We start from the raw sequence: 13,618 nt of genomic DNA, 5'->3' as shown, positions 1-13,618 counted from the left end.
GGATTGGTGCCCTTATAAGAAGAGACATAAGAGAGCTTGCTTCTCTTTCCATTCTCTGCCATATGAGGACACGATGAGAAGACAGTTATATGTAAACCAGGGAGAGGGTCTTCTTCAAGAACCCAAACATGTTGCTACCCTGATCTTAGACTTCCAGCCTCCAAAAATAGTGTTTGTTTAAGCCACCTAGGCTATGGTATTCTGTTGGAGCAACCCCAAAGAGATTAAGAGAAATTGGTACTAACAGTAGGATACACATATCTAAAAATGTGGAATGGCTTTAGAACTAAGTAGTGGGTGGAGGCTGGAAGAGCTCTGAGGTGCGTGCTAGAAAAAGCCTACATTGCCATGAGGCAATTTTTAAAGGTGATTCTTGTGTGGACTCAGAAACAAGAGAAAACCTCCATCTTCTTAGAGAATACATAAACAATAATAAACAGAGTGTTGGTGGAAATACGGATGGTAAAGGTCATTTTAATGAGGTTTCAAATGGAAATGAGGAACATGTTATTTGAAATTGGAGAAAAGGCAATCTTACAATAAATTGACAAAGAATTGGCTGAACTGTGTTCATATACTAGTGTTTTTGAAAGGTAGAAAAATTGATGCAGAGAATCACTTGCTCCCAGTTATGGAGCCAGTAATGGTGGAGCCAGAATTGAACTGAAGCTAGAGTTGGAATTTCTCTATCTCTTTTCATCCCCAAAGGTAATATAGACAGTGTGCGGATAGGTAGTATAGGAAGAGATGAGGGTAGAGTTACAGGGTGCTTCAGGCCAGAAGAAATGACTTTATCAATGTGATCCATAGAGAAATATTGCCTTAGGTTTTCCTAAAACTGACTCATGTTAAGCAGTAATCTTGTTTTGGAGCTTTTCCACTTTAGCAAGATAAAAGAGCTGTAATAGTTAGATATTGTTCATATTACATGCGTCTAAAAGCAACTAGATGAGACTATGTATGTGAGAGTGCTTTGTAATCTGCAAAATGGAATATGGATATTACATTCCTTCCCCAGCTCAGGATTCAGGGCCTGACATGGAGATACTTGGTAATGAATTAGCTTATGATACAGGAAGAAATGTCTCTCTCTCTCTCTCTCTGTCTCTGTCTCTTTCACACACACACACAGACACACACACATGTACACACAGTATGTATATGTGTGTCTCCCCACTAGATTGGGAGCTCCATGAGTGCAATGTCTGTGCCATCTCTGTGTCCCCAATGCCTAACAGAATAACCTAAAATTAATCATTAAACAATAAGCGTTTGTGATTTAAAAACACTATTATAGTGCCTTTCCTTTTAGCTGGGATTTTTGTATGGTAGACTATCTCAGTTTGGGATCAGGAGAAACGATTGTCAGGAATCACTGACTTTACTACAGAGCCACATTTGTATATTACATGGTGGGAGGCAAGGATCCGAGAGTTAAGTGCTAAAAGGCCTTAGCTGGGAAGGTAGCACCCCAGTAACTCAGCTTTGACTCCTCTAAACTTCAGGCCTTGAAGGATGTGGCATGTGCACTGAAGTGAGGGAAACAGGAACCACCATGAAGACAAGGTTGCTGTGTTTCCTGGGAGACTGTTTTCTCCAGTGCACTGAGCCAGGAAGTGGGTTTTTCCCCACCTAGTGACCAGGGAATGGGTAGATAGTCTTGTTCATCACATAAAGAAACAAACATGTTAGACTGGTCTGGCCAGTGAGTTGTGGGTCTTGACATGACAACGTGGCCTGCAAGTAATATGGTCACAATGACCTGGTGCTTTCTGTGATCAATGGAATTGATGAACAGGGTGCAGTGGAGGGTCACAGGCTTGAGGCAGCATGACCAGGAAGTCTAGTGTTGACACTGGATGCAGAGCGTAACATACAAAAGCAATGGAGTGTTCAGCTGCAACGCAATCACCAAGCCCAGAGCAAGGTGACCTTATTCAGCCCAGGGTTATGCCATGAGCAAGAAAAAAAAAAAAAAGAAAGAAAGGAAAGAAAGAAAGAAAGAAAGAGAAAGAAAAGTGAAGGGAGTAAGTGGCACTGAATGCAGAGGAAAGGGTGGAATTTCAGAAAAGCTCTACTAACCTGAGTTTGTGTTGGTCAGTGAAGCTCTTGTAGTTGGGTAAATGCAATGGTGGACTACAAGTCCATGTCAAGTACAGGTGAAAAGGATCAGAACAGAGAGGATCAGCCAGACCACAGTGTGGCTGACACCGACCCACACAGCATTTGACCATTTCCCTGGAAAGGAGTCTTGATGGTCAGAAAGATGGTGATATATATGTATGCAGTGGAAATGCTCGCATTGACCATTTTACCAAATCTGTATATAATTAACTTTAGTGCAATTTCTTGATATCAAGCAATTTAGTAATCTAAAGTTTCAGTTAAAAAATTCCAGCATTGTCTGAAAAGGAAATAACTGAGCCTGGGTGGACCCTGCTGGTTATTTTCAGCTGTTCTACCAAGCTAGTCATATGATGATAGTTGTGGAAGGAGTTGCTTACAAATGGTATCCGATGCAAGAACTCACATTTATTCCTAAATAGGAAAAGGTGATGTGTAAAAAGTTTCAGCCTAACTGGACCTGCTCGACAATTTGTAAGCCTGGACAGGCATCGTGCACACATTTGTTAGTAGAAGCCCGAGAGAGCGGAATTAAAATTAGGTGCTACCACAGCTGGCCAAGCAATTGTTATTAGGATCTAATTTACCAGTCGATAAGGAAGTTGAGGCTTATGTGATCCCAACTTTTTGACCCCCATTTCATTTAATCAGGGTTTTAGCACTCCCAGCTATTCCCAAGCTATTGATATTTTTAAGAAAAAACTTGAGCCTGAAAAACAGACAAAAGACTATATATTATATAACTCTAATGATTTATCTTAAGAATCTGTGAACTGTGGAATCATGATTGTTAGGACTGAGAGACACCTGCTCACCTTTCTGAAATGAGGAGCTGAAAAGATATTCTGAGATTTAGAAAGGGTAAGGTATACAATGTTGACCTTTTGGAGACAGGAAACCTTTGATGAACTATAGGACACCAAGACAGTTCATTTAAAAGATGGTTTCAAAGCATTATCTAGAGCTGGTTTTCTATGTGCCTTACTGAAGCTCTTGGGTTGTCTTTTTACATAAACCTATGAAATAATGGCTTTTGCAGTTGTTCATATGTCTGCATCCCTCATGTGGCACCTTGGTTTCTAAGCTTTGTAACTGCTTTTAGTCTCTTTTGAGGATGAAATTAAACTTTTCTTACCGTTTGGCAGCATGGAACTTTCCTGCGATGTGCTTTTAAGGAGAAAAGAGGCATGAAGAAGTCACCCATATCATCTCCATGTAATTAAGGAGTACAGACTGTTAAATAAAATTGTTGCTAATGATATTTACTTGACTACAATATGAGTCCCTGCTCTGATCTCAGAATAAATTAAGGATTAGCAGCTCATAAAATGTATAGATTGTAAAACTTTGTTGCCTGTAATAGGGTATGCATTTTTTAAAAGACAGCTTTGTGTTTGGACTATCTTTAGGCTTTCTTGTTCTCTTTCTCTCTCTGCCTCTCCCTGACTCTGCCTCTGTCTATCTCTGTCTGTCTTCCTCTATCTCTGTCTCTCTCTCTCTCCCCCTCTGTCTCTCTCTATATATATGTATATAAGTGTATATGTACACACACACACACACACACACACACACGAGTAGCCCCCTCTTATCTGTGATTTCACTTCCATTGGTTTCAATTACCCATGGTCATCCACAGTCCAAAAATATTAAATGGAAAAGTTCCAGAAATAAACAATTTATAAGTTTTCAATTGCACGCTGTTCTGAGTAGTGTTGTCAGATCCTGTGCTGTCCTGCTCCTTCCTGCCCAGGATGTGAATCATCCGTTTTTCCTGGGTATACACACAATATATGCCACCCACCCTTTAGTCACTTAGCAGCCATGTTGGATATCAGATTGAAAAAACCTAGTATACATAGGATTTGGTGCTATCCACGATTTCAGGCATCCACTGGGGGTCTTGGAATGTATTCCCTGTGGATAAGGGAGGACTACTGTATACTGTATATACTAACATCTATGTGTATGTCTATGTATGAATGTGTATGTGCATGCACCATGTATACATACATATATGTGTGCATGTTTTTGTAAGTTACTGAGTAATTAATGAAGGATAGGTTGAAATGGAAAATAGTGCTCAACTTTGACATACAGACTTAGATTGACAATTTACTGAGGTATAGCATATAATCAACAAACCAATTTATCTTCTTTTAACTCTTAAAAGACCGTAAAAATCAAAAGTGATCTATGAATTATTATTTTGATGCTGGATGTGAAATTAATGCAAATGTCTAGATATATATGAGGAAGTTAACACTTCAAAATACTGAGTTTAAATTTAGTTAGGAACTTACAACAAGAAAAATAAGTCCTAGACAAAATCGTATATTTACTGAGCACATTATTATTTTGATACATGACAAATAACATCAGTAGGGATACCAAGAATAATGCTTTATCCTAGCCTAGCCTTCAAATCTAGCAGAGGATACCAAGAAATAAACAATTACATATTATATGATGAGATAGTAACTCAGGGTCTTATGGGGTAGGAGGTGGGGAGCGGGAGTGGAAGGCAACACAGCACACCAGGACATATCAGAGAATGTTTCCTAAGAGAAGAGATGATTATACACCACAGATATTATCTGCTGGCTGGCAGGTGAAGGAAGGGCCTTCACAGTTGGGGCACCACGTTGTATTCTGAACATGAGAGACAGCAGGTAAGTTTGAGTTACCAGAGTTTAGGGTATGTCATGAGAGGCTAAAGACTCTGCTGAAGGAGCCTTTACTTTCCCATCAGGCATCCTCTGTGAAGCCCTTTTTGACAACTGGAGCTGGTGGCCTCCTTCTCTGTGCTGCCATGACTTTTTGCATATTTCTCTTGTTGACTTTCCCCATTCACTTTACTTGTTGATGTGTGATTTCCATACTTGTCTGTGGAATAATTAAAATCAGGATGATTTTCTAGGTCTTATCATGAGACTTACAAAAGAGTAGGGACTCAATACATGTTTATTAAATACATACATGAATGACTGGCAGGCTGCATGAGTGAATGATTATGCACTGTTTGGGGAGAAAGTAAAGAACTGCCTTGGTTATCAAACAACCCTTTGTAAAACCTTATTGGTTTTATTTTTGCATTTTAGGTTACTTGCAGCATATAATAGCCTTATGGATAAACACCTGGCTGGGTATTTTAACAATACAAGGATAAGGCGTCATCTCTTAAGATCAGGACTGGTAAGTTTGGGTTTACTTTCCAATGACCTTCTTGCTTCATGAAGTCCAATAATTCCCTACCTTTTCAGGCTTTCTCTTTGAGTGACATCTTCCACTTCCCCTCATCTTAGAAAAATTTCTTTCTTTCCAAAGTTTTGATTTATGTATTTGAGATTGTTTGAGAAGATAGGAAGGCAGGTCACAATGACTGCTAAGAAAACTTATAAATCATTGAGGAAAAGGCCCTGAGAGTTTCCAACAGCATATTTCAATTGTTTGTTTATTCATTCATTCAACACATATTTACTGAACACGTTGTATGAGCTAGAAACCGTTAGGAATTGAAGATAGAGAAGATTTTACTGTCATCTTCGGAAAAAATACTGCTTTTGATATTCACAGAATATGGTGTGGAAGACATGTACATTTCAACATTTCCCTCACATTTAAAAGCAAATTATTTCCTGTGATGGTTTATTGATAATATTAGTGTATTTCATTAGCTTCACAACTGTTCTTTCCACAAAATTTCTATTCCTCTAAATGTATACAATGTCAAACCTTTCAAAAATGTTACAGTATTCCATGGAAAGAAAGACATGTGGTTATAGAAAGTGTTAGCTGTTTACCTTCTTAAAACACAATGGGTTTCCTTAACTATTGTTGCCATGGTGTTGAAAGAGCACGTATTGCATTTCTAATCCTTGTTTCTGTGCTTGGCACTCTAGCTGATAGATCTCAGAGAGCTTGCTTTTCTCCTCCTGAGGCTTTGTTATCAGACAGACCTGGCTGAAACCAAGCTTGCCATTTATAAGCCATAGAATCTTGAGTAAATCACTTTCTTAACTTTTTCAGCCCCAACTTCCTCAGTTGTAAAACGAGAATGATAGCATGCAGCTCTCAGAATTGTTGTGGCAGTTAGAGATGTGCAATAAATGGGTGTTGTAATTATTGTTACTATTAACATCACTTCTTTGGATAACAGTCTGTGAGTTTTGCGTACAAATAGGAAGGACTTTGTATTTACTTATCAGCATCATTAACAAGCACTTATTGAACACTGGTTGTATGCATGGCAATTCAAATAAGAAAGATGCAGCCCTTTCTCTAGAGGTTCAGATATAGCCTCTCAGTTAGCAGTGTTCAGGGATACCCGGAATCCTGATAGAATATGCAAATATGAGAGCCCTGCCACAGACTTAATTGAATCAGAAGCTCTGGTAAGGGACCTATCAGTTTTTCAACAAGCTCTGCAGGTGGTTCTGATGCAGGGTCAAGTTTAAGCACCTTTGCCCTATAGGAGCTTCCACTCTAGTTGGGGAGCTCAGACATAGTGGCACAAAGACTGTAAGTGGGTTATCTGTAATTCCAAGCACACTTTCTATAAGTATATCTCTTTCTTCCATTGGAAAATGTATTTACAAAAAAAGATTACCAGTAACCCATCACTTGTAGCACAACTCTGGTTGATCTCAATACTCCAGTGTGTTGCAACAGTAGTGGTAAAAAAAATATAGTTAGCAGAATTAAGAAAAATATGTGGCTTGCATGAAAGAGGGGAGCAAAGCTTAAATAAGTGGAAAAGAAGAAGGTGAACAATCCATATGGGTAACGCTCTTTGTTTACAGGGGATAGAGAACAATACAACACATCAACAAATATGCCCACAGGAAGAATTAAAGAAAAATAAGTAAATCCACAACAAAAACGGTCACTCCTGGGACTTGCAATGATGTCAGTTGAGACCAATATTGAATATCTTCTATGTATGCTACCGCATAATGTGTAAAATTCTGAATCAAAACAACAAATTAAATTACATTTTGGGCTGGAGAGTGGAAGAAAAAAAAGCAGCAGGAAAACAAAGTAATGAAACCAATTATTTTTAAAACAAACCGATGAGCTCCTCTGTAGCTCCCATGTTTGCCCTTCAAAGTATTTCCTGCAAGATCATCAGTCCTATGATCACTACTCCTGGTCATTGTTTCAAGGTAGTACCCCACCCTGTTCCTCCAGGAAAGTGTTCAAAAGAGAAACGAAAAGAACACCTGGGTTCCATCAAGGGGAAATTGTTACTGTGATGAAAATCTTGTTTTAAACATCAAGTGTACCACCTGTGTGTGTTTTCACACTTAAGGGTATATGAGACTTCCTTTCTCCTTTTTGCCTCATGAAATATTCATTAAAAGTGAAAGTTTATCAACCATAGTGATATATTCTTTTAGGCTTAAAAGGTACTGCTGCTTTCTCTCCCTCTTTCTCCCCTCTCCTTTTTTTTCTCTCTCCCTCCCTCCCCGCCTCCCCAAGGCCTCTCTCTCTCTCTCTCCTCTCTCTCTCTCTCTCTGTGTGTGTGTGTGTATGTGTGTGCGCCTGTCTGTCTTCTCCACCCTCCAGCCTCTCTTTTTTGGAAACTAATACCACATTTCCTATTTTATATTTCTATGTATGTTTTATTTATTCATGACAGATCACAAGAAGTGGAAGAATACTTTCTGAAAAAGAATATAAACTAAATATTATGAAGCGGGATCATCAAAAATATATCCGGGAGTGCTTAGCCCAGGCAATTTTTCATAAAGTTCTTGATATGGAGGTATAAATATATACTTATTTTTTATTTTATTTTTTTCTACTTCAATGAAGATGGAGGTATAAATCTTTACTATTTTCTTTGTGATTGATATTGTCTAATATGATAATTAATAATGCTTTTGTACCTAGAAAAAGAGATATTCTTTCTGCATTTCATTAAAAAAGAAAACGAAACAAAGAAAGACTCAATATCTCTCTGGGCAGCCAGGAGCCAGAAGTTTAGTGTGAGCTTTTCTCCATTTCAGTTGGAGAAAAATATGGCCATCATTATATATTTTGTGATATTTAATTTTCCAAATGTAGATTTTTCATTCACAATGGCTACTCTAAAGCATACCAGCCCTCACCATCTGTACCTCAATTTCCATTTGCTGAAAAAAGTGACATCTGTTTAAATAATCAGTAATTCCATTGCCATGAATTATTTCAGATCTGTTACTCTTTTAAGGCTCTGAAGCTCAGCCGTATGTTACATTTCAAGGAATAGGCATTTTAACATCTGCTGTCCCTTCTACCGTAGGCCACGCTGGTCAACATAGATGCACAAACCAAGCATCAACAATATATTTTTTTAATCTGACAGGGCATCTTAGTGGGATATCTAGCTAATTTGATAAATTATTTCAGCCTTGCTCCATGGAACTTGTAGTTTCAAGCATCAACACCATTTTAATCTCTGTGAAAAAGCATGTCGCTTCTTGGCTTGACCATACAAGCAGTAAATCAGAAAACTTGGTTCGTAAAACCCTTGACCTGTGAGTGCAGTAAACATTTATGAACAACTGTAGAATCATCAGTAAACCAATATTAAGTCTAGTGTCACTGAAAATATTTATTATTATGCTGCATTAGGTAGATGAAGTGTCCACTTAAGATGTGTATGATCTGTTCATTTAGGAATTTACTTTGTGCTTCATATCATGACTGTGAATTACATAGAATTGTTGTTTGTGGCCCTAAATTCTTGCTTATAAAAGTATTAGCTGTAATTTTTCTGTGAAAACAATAAATAGTACAGTATAAAATTAACACCTTGTTTCAAATTTACCCAACAGGCAGTGAGTTCTCTGTTAGCCTTAATCCTTGAAGTCTAGTTTCCCAAAATTTCACTTCACACATTCTGACACATCATAACTGTTGAATATGCTATTATTTAAATCTTTGTGGATTCCTAGTTCTGAATAAATATTTTAGATAAATGTTAATATGTAGTATATTAAATAATATAATTGTTACATAATAGAATAAATCATATATAAATATAATAGAGCAAACAATTTATCTTTAATTGTCACATTTGTCTCACATTTAGTTTATGCTGATGCTCCTTGCTAATACTGCCGTATTCACATTCATACATTCACTCATGCAACAAGCCATAATTGCAGGCTACCATGTGCCAGTATGAGGCTGTGTGTTGAAGCTGCAAGGCAGGATTAAAAAAAAAAATACTGTAGAATGTGACTAAGTGCTAGAGGAGAGGAAAAAATTGAGCTCAGAAAAGGAGAGAAGGATGACTTTTCTCTGTGGTAGTCAGAGGAAGCTGAACAGAGGCCTTGCTGTTTGAAGACTGAGTGAGGGTTCCTGTGAAAACATGGAAAAGGTGTTCTAGACCTCAGAAGTTACAGAGGTGTGAAAGGACATAGTAGATGGAAAGGAACCCTCACTGAGGCCAGACTGCACAGTGGGTTAGTTGGCAGGAGTGGCAAGAAGTAACACTTTCCCACAAGTTGGTACCCAGTCTCTGGAGAGCCTTAAATTCTCAAGTAAGTTTGGGGTGTAGGTGATGAGGCGATGAAATGTTTTTCAGCAGGGGAGTAAAAGAAATGAGCAGAGCTGTTTTAGACAGATGATGTTGCTAAAAATGTGGAAGATAGATTAATGAGCTGGAAAAGATTGGAGGTGGGAGGTCAATTAGGAAGCTATTGCCGAAGGGTGTAGGCTAATAGCAGTAGTGGTAGTGCTGAGAGATGCAGCTGTCTACAGAGAAGCTGAAGTGGGAGAAAGATTTAAGCTGACTGAATGCGAAGGAGTGAGGGAGAAGAAAGAGCTCAGAAGAAAGAGTTTCTCACCTGGTTGGAAGTATGTGCACTGCAGGAGATCAAGAACAACAGCATGGGCTGAAAAGGAACCTTCAAGTGGTCACAAACATGCCTGTTAGAATGGTGTCCTGGAAGCGGGAAGGTTCTCACAAGCTGCAGAATGGTTAAAGATGATGAGCACTAGGGGAACAAAGGGAAATTAGGTTTGACCCAGAAGACAAAAACATTGGTGGACTTGGCAAAAGTAGTTTCAGCAGTAGGGAAGTGGCAAGTCAGTCGATGTGGATGACTACAGTGAGTTGGGAATAAATGGAAGGTGGAAAAAGGTTGATGGTGAGTTGAACAGTTTGATAATAAGTGGGTAGGAGATCAGAGTAAGAGAGAGAGGAAAGGGAAGTGTTAAGAAGAGGATTGATGATAGGGAATTATTGAGTCTGCAGGGCTCCTAAGGCAGTAGGAGGGAACCAAGAACAGAGGGGAAACATTTTTTCAAAGGGCCAATGAATAAAACACTCTCAAATATGTCTAATTAATTTCAATTTGCCTTTTAAACAGATTATTTTTATGTAAGGCTTATTTTTAAATTATAGAATAATATATTACAAAAACTTAGAGGGAAAAGCATAAAAAAGGAAAATAATTACATACAATTCCTCCTTCAGAGACAACTGTTGTTAACATCCATTTCTTTCTAGTCTCTTTTCTATTCATATTTTTACCTTAGTAAACTCATACTATGTTGTGACAGGGACAACAAGGTTTTGTGAAAAAACAAGTAAAAAACAGGAAGTTAATGTCAGATAGGCCAAGGCTGAAATTACAGCTCCTCCACTGGCTGGGTATATGACCTGGGGCAAGTTCATTATCCTCTGCCTCAGTGTCTTTGTTTGTAAAGTAGGTTGGCTTGGCAATTAGAGTTGTTCAAGAAGAAATAATGTATGTGAAGCATCTTCCTAGCACAGGGACAGACACACAATAAGACTTGATAAATTAAATTGTATTTCTGTGAAATTCTGTATCCTGCTTTTATCCTGCATTAGGTGCATTGTCCATCTTTTTAAACAGAATCTGTATAAACCTTATTTAATGATCTGTATGAACCATTATTTAAATGATCAATTATATTTTATTCCATCATATGAATGTGCCAGGAATATAACCATTCTCTTTATAGTTCATATTGTTTCTGCATTTTCTTTTACCTTAAAGAAAAAGGAAAAAAAATTTTCAGATAGCATCTTTGTGCATAAGACATTTAAAAAAATTACTTAGATTTCCCACAGGTTCAGAAGTGAAATTTAAGGGTTAAAGGTTATGAACACTTTTAACTGCTAATATATGTTGAAAATTGAATTTCCAAATAGTTGCACCAATTTATATTCCCACTTGTGCACTGATGCAGATGATTCTTCTCCATTTCAATGACAAGAGGGGTAATTGAGAATATAGTTAGCTGTTGGAATTATTTTTCTCTAAACTGGTCTTTGCTATAACCGATATGATTCTCTCCTTTATTCTTTCCTATATGCTTAGCGTTACCATCAGCTTGAAATAAAAAAGAAATTGGAAACCTTAGCTAGGAAGGAGCGAATCCAGATGTTTAAGGTAAGGAGTTATATAACTGTCTTTTACTTCATAGTATTATTTTATGATTAAAAAAAACAACAAACAAACAAACAAAAAAAAAAAAAACAGTGAAACTATGATTCCAGTTCCCTGGGATCACTTTACTTTTGGGTAAAACATAGTTGAAGTCAATGATGGTTCAACCAAGCCTAAACCTTAGCCATCACTATTACAGAAGATTGTGACAAAAAGAGGAGCTATTTGTACAAAATAAATTTTAATGAGGCACAAACCTTTCAAAGACAAACTTGAAAATGTTCCTGAAATTTCGCTTTTATATATTCTTGTGATAGAGGGCAAGGGATTTTTGTTTGTGTCTTAAGAAGGTAAAAATGGATGGTAATGTTTCCAACCTGATGGAAAAAAGAACTTTTTAAGAATGATACTATGACACATTTTCATTTGAATGTGACCCTTGGAAATATATGGTGGAAAAGATCCTCATTAGCAAAAGAAAGCATGATAAAATGTAGATTTTGTAAAAGGCATTTTAAAATTCCTTGTTTTCTATTTTTAAATACGTCTTCTTTGCAGTGAACTCAGGAAATATAAACTTGAATCAAGAGATGAGATATTCAGTTAAATTCAAGATTTCCATTTAGGTTGGCAGTTTTACTCAATTTCTGAAGTCATTAGTAATCACATGTTGTTCTTAATTTTCTGTGTACTGTGGTATTACAAATATGCGGCCTCAGATACGTTTCACGAACTGATGAATATTTGTAAAGCTTCTGTAGAATAACTTGTCATAAAAGACAGTAATTTTTCACCCTTGCCTGATGGACTCAGGTCTATTTTATCAGGGTGAGAAGATAATTTTGTTACAAAAATGGTTTCAAATGACAGAGGGTGGGTCAGTTTTTCAAGATCAAAGAGTTGGTGTGTAGAGATTTGTGATTAATCCAGCTTTGCCAATATTGCCCTACATCAAGGACTAAGTCATAGATTCTATGATCTATCTGCTGAAATGTTGATGGAGAAAATGTGGTTACTGGAAAAAAGAGTCACTTACACTGCATGAAGCAGGAAAAGTTGCTATGTGTTATTCACCCTTGCCCAGGTAGCCAGACCCACTAAAGGAAGTACATGGGCATATTGTAGCATTGTCAGAGATTTGCTACCCTTGTGCCTCTTCATATGATTTTTATTTGAACAATTTTCACTTTATTACTGAATTTGGCACAACATGTATTTTAGCTCTCATTGTTTAAAACATGGGACACTTTTTGCCTAATGGAATTATTCATTTTCTAAGATAGAGAAGTACTATTTTCTGGTAGTCTACTGATCACAGTAGTAAAGTTCATTATGCCTTTTTTAGTCATCTGCTTAAAATTAACAAATATTATTGCTAAAATGGAAGATACACTGCTTTTGCTGTTATTTCTTTGAGCACAACTAAAGCCGACTCAATTTCTTGCCTTTTACCACCACACCTAACTCCTTAACAAAAGTAACTCTTGGAAGAAACGAGAAAGAATTTCTTTAGCCATATAGTATTTCGTACATGTCATGCATAATCTAACCTAGATTACTAACTCTATGTCTATTTGATAAATTGCTTTCTTATTCTAGGGAGAGCACACAAGAAAGTCTGTTGAAAATAACATTCCAATCCTGTCTCCCCACCCACCAGTTGGCCCAAAGACTAATCGTGGCCATAGTGTTCTGGTTGATGAAGGACATTCCAGTCCATTAGCACTGGTAAGTAATATTAAACACTTTGTCGTGCAGTATCCCAGCTAATTAATTTATTATTTCTTGTTCTCAGAAAGGATGCTCTCTGGGAGCATGTCTGCATAATCCTGCCAGTCCTACTGAATGAAAATATAGTCTTATATCTGTTCAACTGTGTCTCTTCTGAATGTCTCACTTCTAGTAAATATCACTACTGCCAAATCAATTTTGCTCATGAATGCTAGATTAGTTTTCTGGAAGTCCCGATTACTTATGTTACTTATATACCCAAATACTTTCCCTGGCCTGAGAAAAGCTCAGACTCTCAGGTGACATTTAAGATCTTAAACCATATGACCTCAAATTAGCTATTCCAAATGTTTTTC

The 13,618-nt window shown here is 37.3% G+C and overlaps 1 protein-coding gene across 1 annotated transcript in view; it reads left to right on the top strand.

Annotated features, from left to right (window-relative positions):
• Positions 1–13,618, top strand: part of ERICH3 (glutamate rich 3) — a 113,962-nt gene that overhangs the window by 18,241 nt on the left and 82,103 nt on the right. Inside the window, 4 exon segments of the mRNA XM_033225317.1 lie at positions 5,223–5,316; positions 7,763–7,888; positions 11,463–11,534; positions 13,131–13,259. Of these exon segments, the coding sequence (XP_033081208.1) occupies positions 5,223–5,316; positions 7,763–7,888; positions 11,463–11,534; positions 13,131–13,259 (421 nt within the window).

This window comes from Trachypithecus francoisi, unplaced genomic scaffold (assembly GCF_009764315.1).
Source record: "Trachypithecus francoisi isolate TF-2019V2 unplaced genomic scaffold, Tfra_2.0 Lachesis_group12, whole genome shotgun sequence".
NCBI classification, from domain to species: domain Eukaryota; kingdom Metazoa; phylum Chordata; class Mammalia; order Primates; family Cercopithecidae; genus Trachypithecus; species Trachypithecus francoisi.
This window is presented reverse-complemented; position numbering and strand designations above follow the sequence as displayed.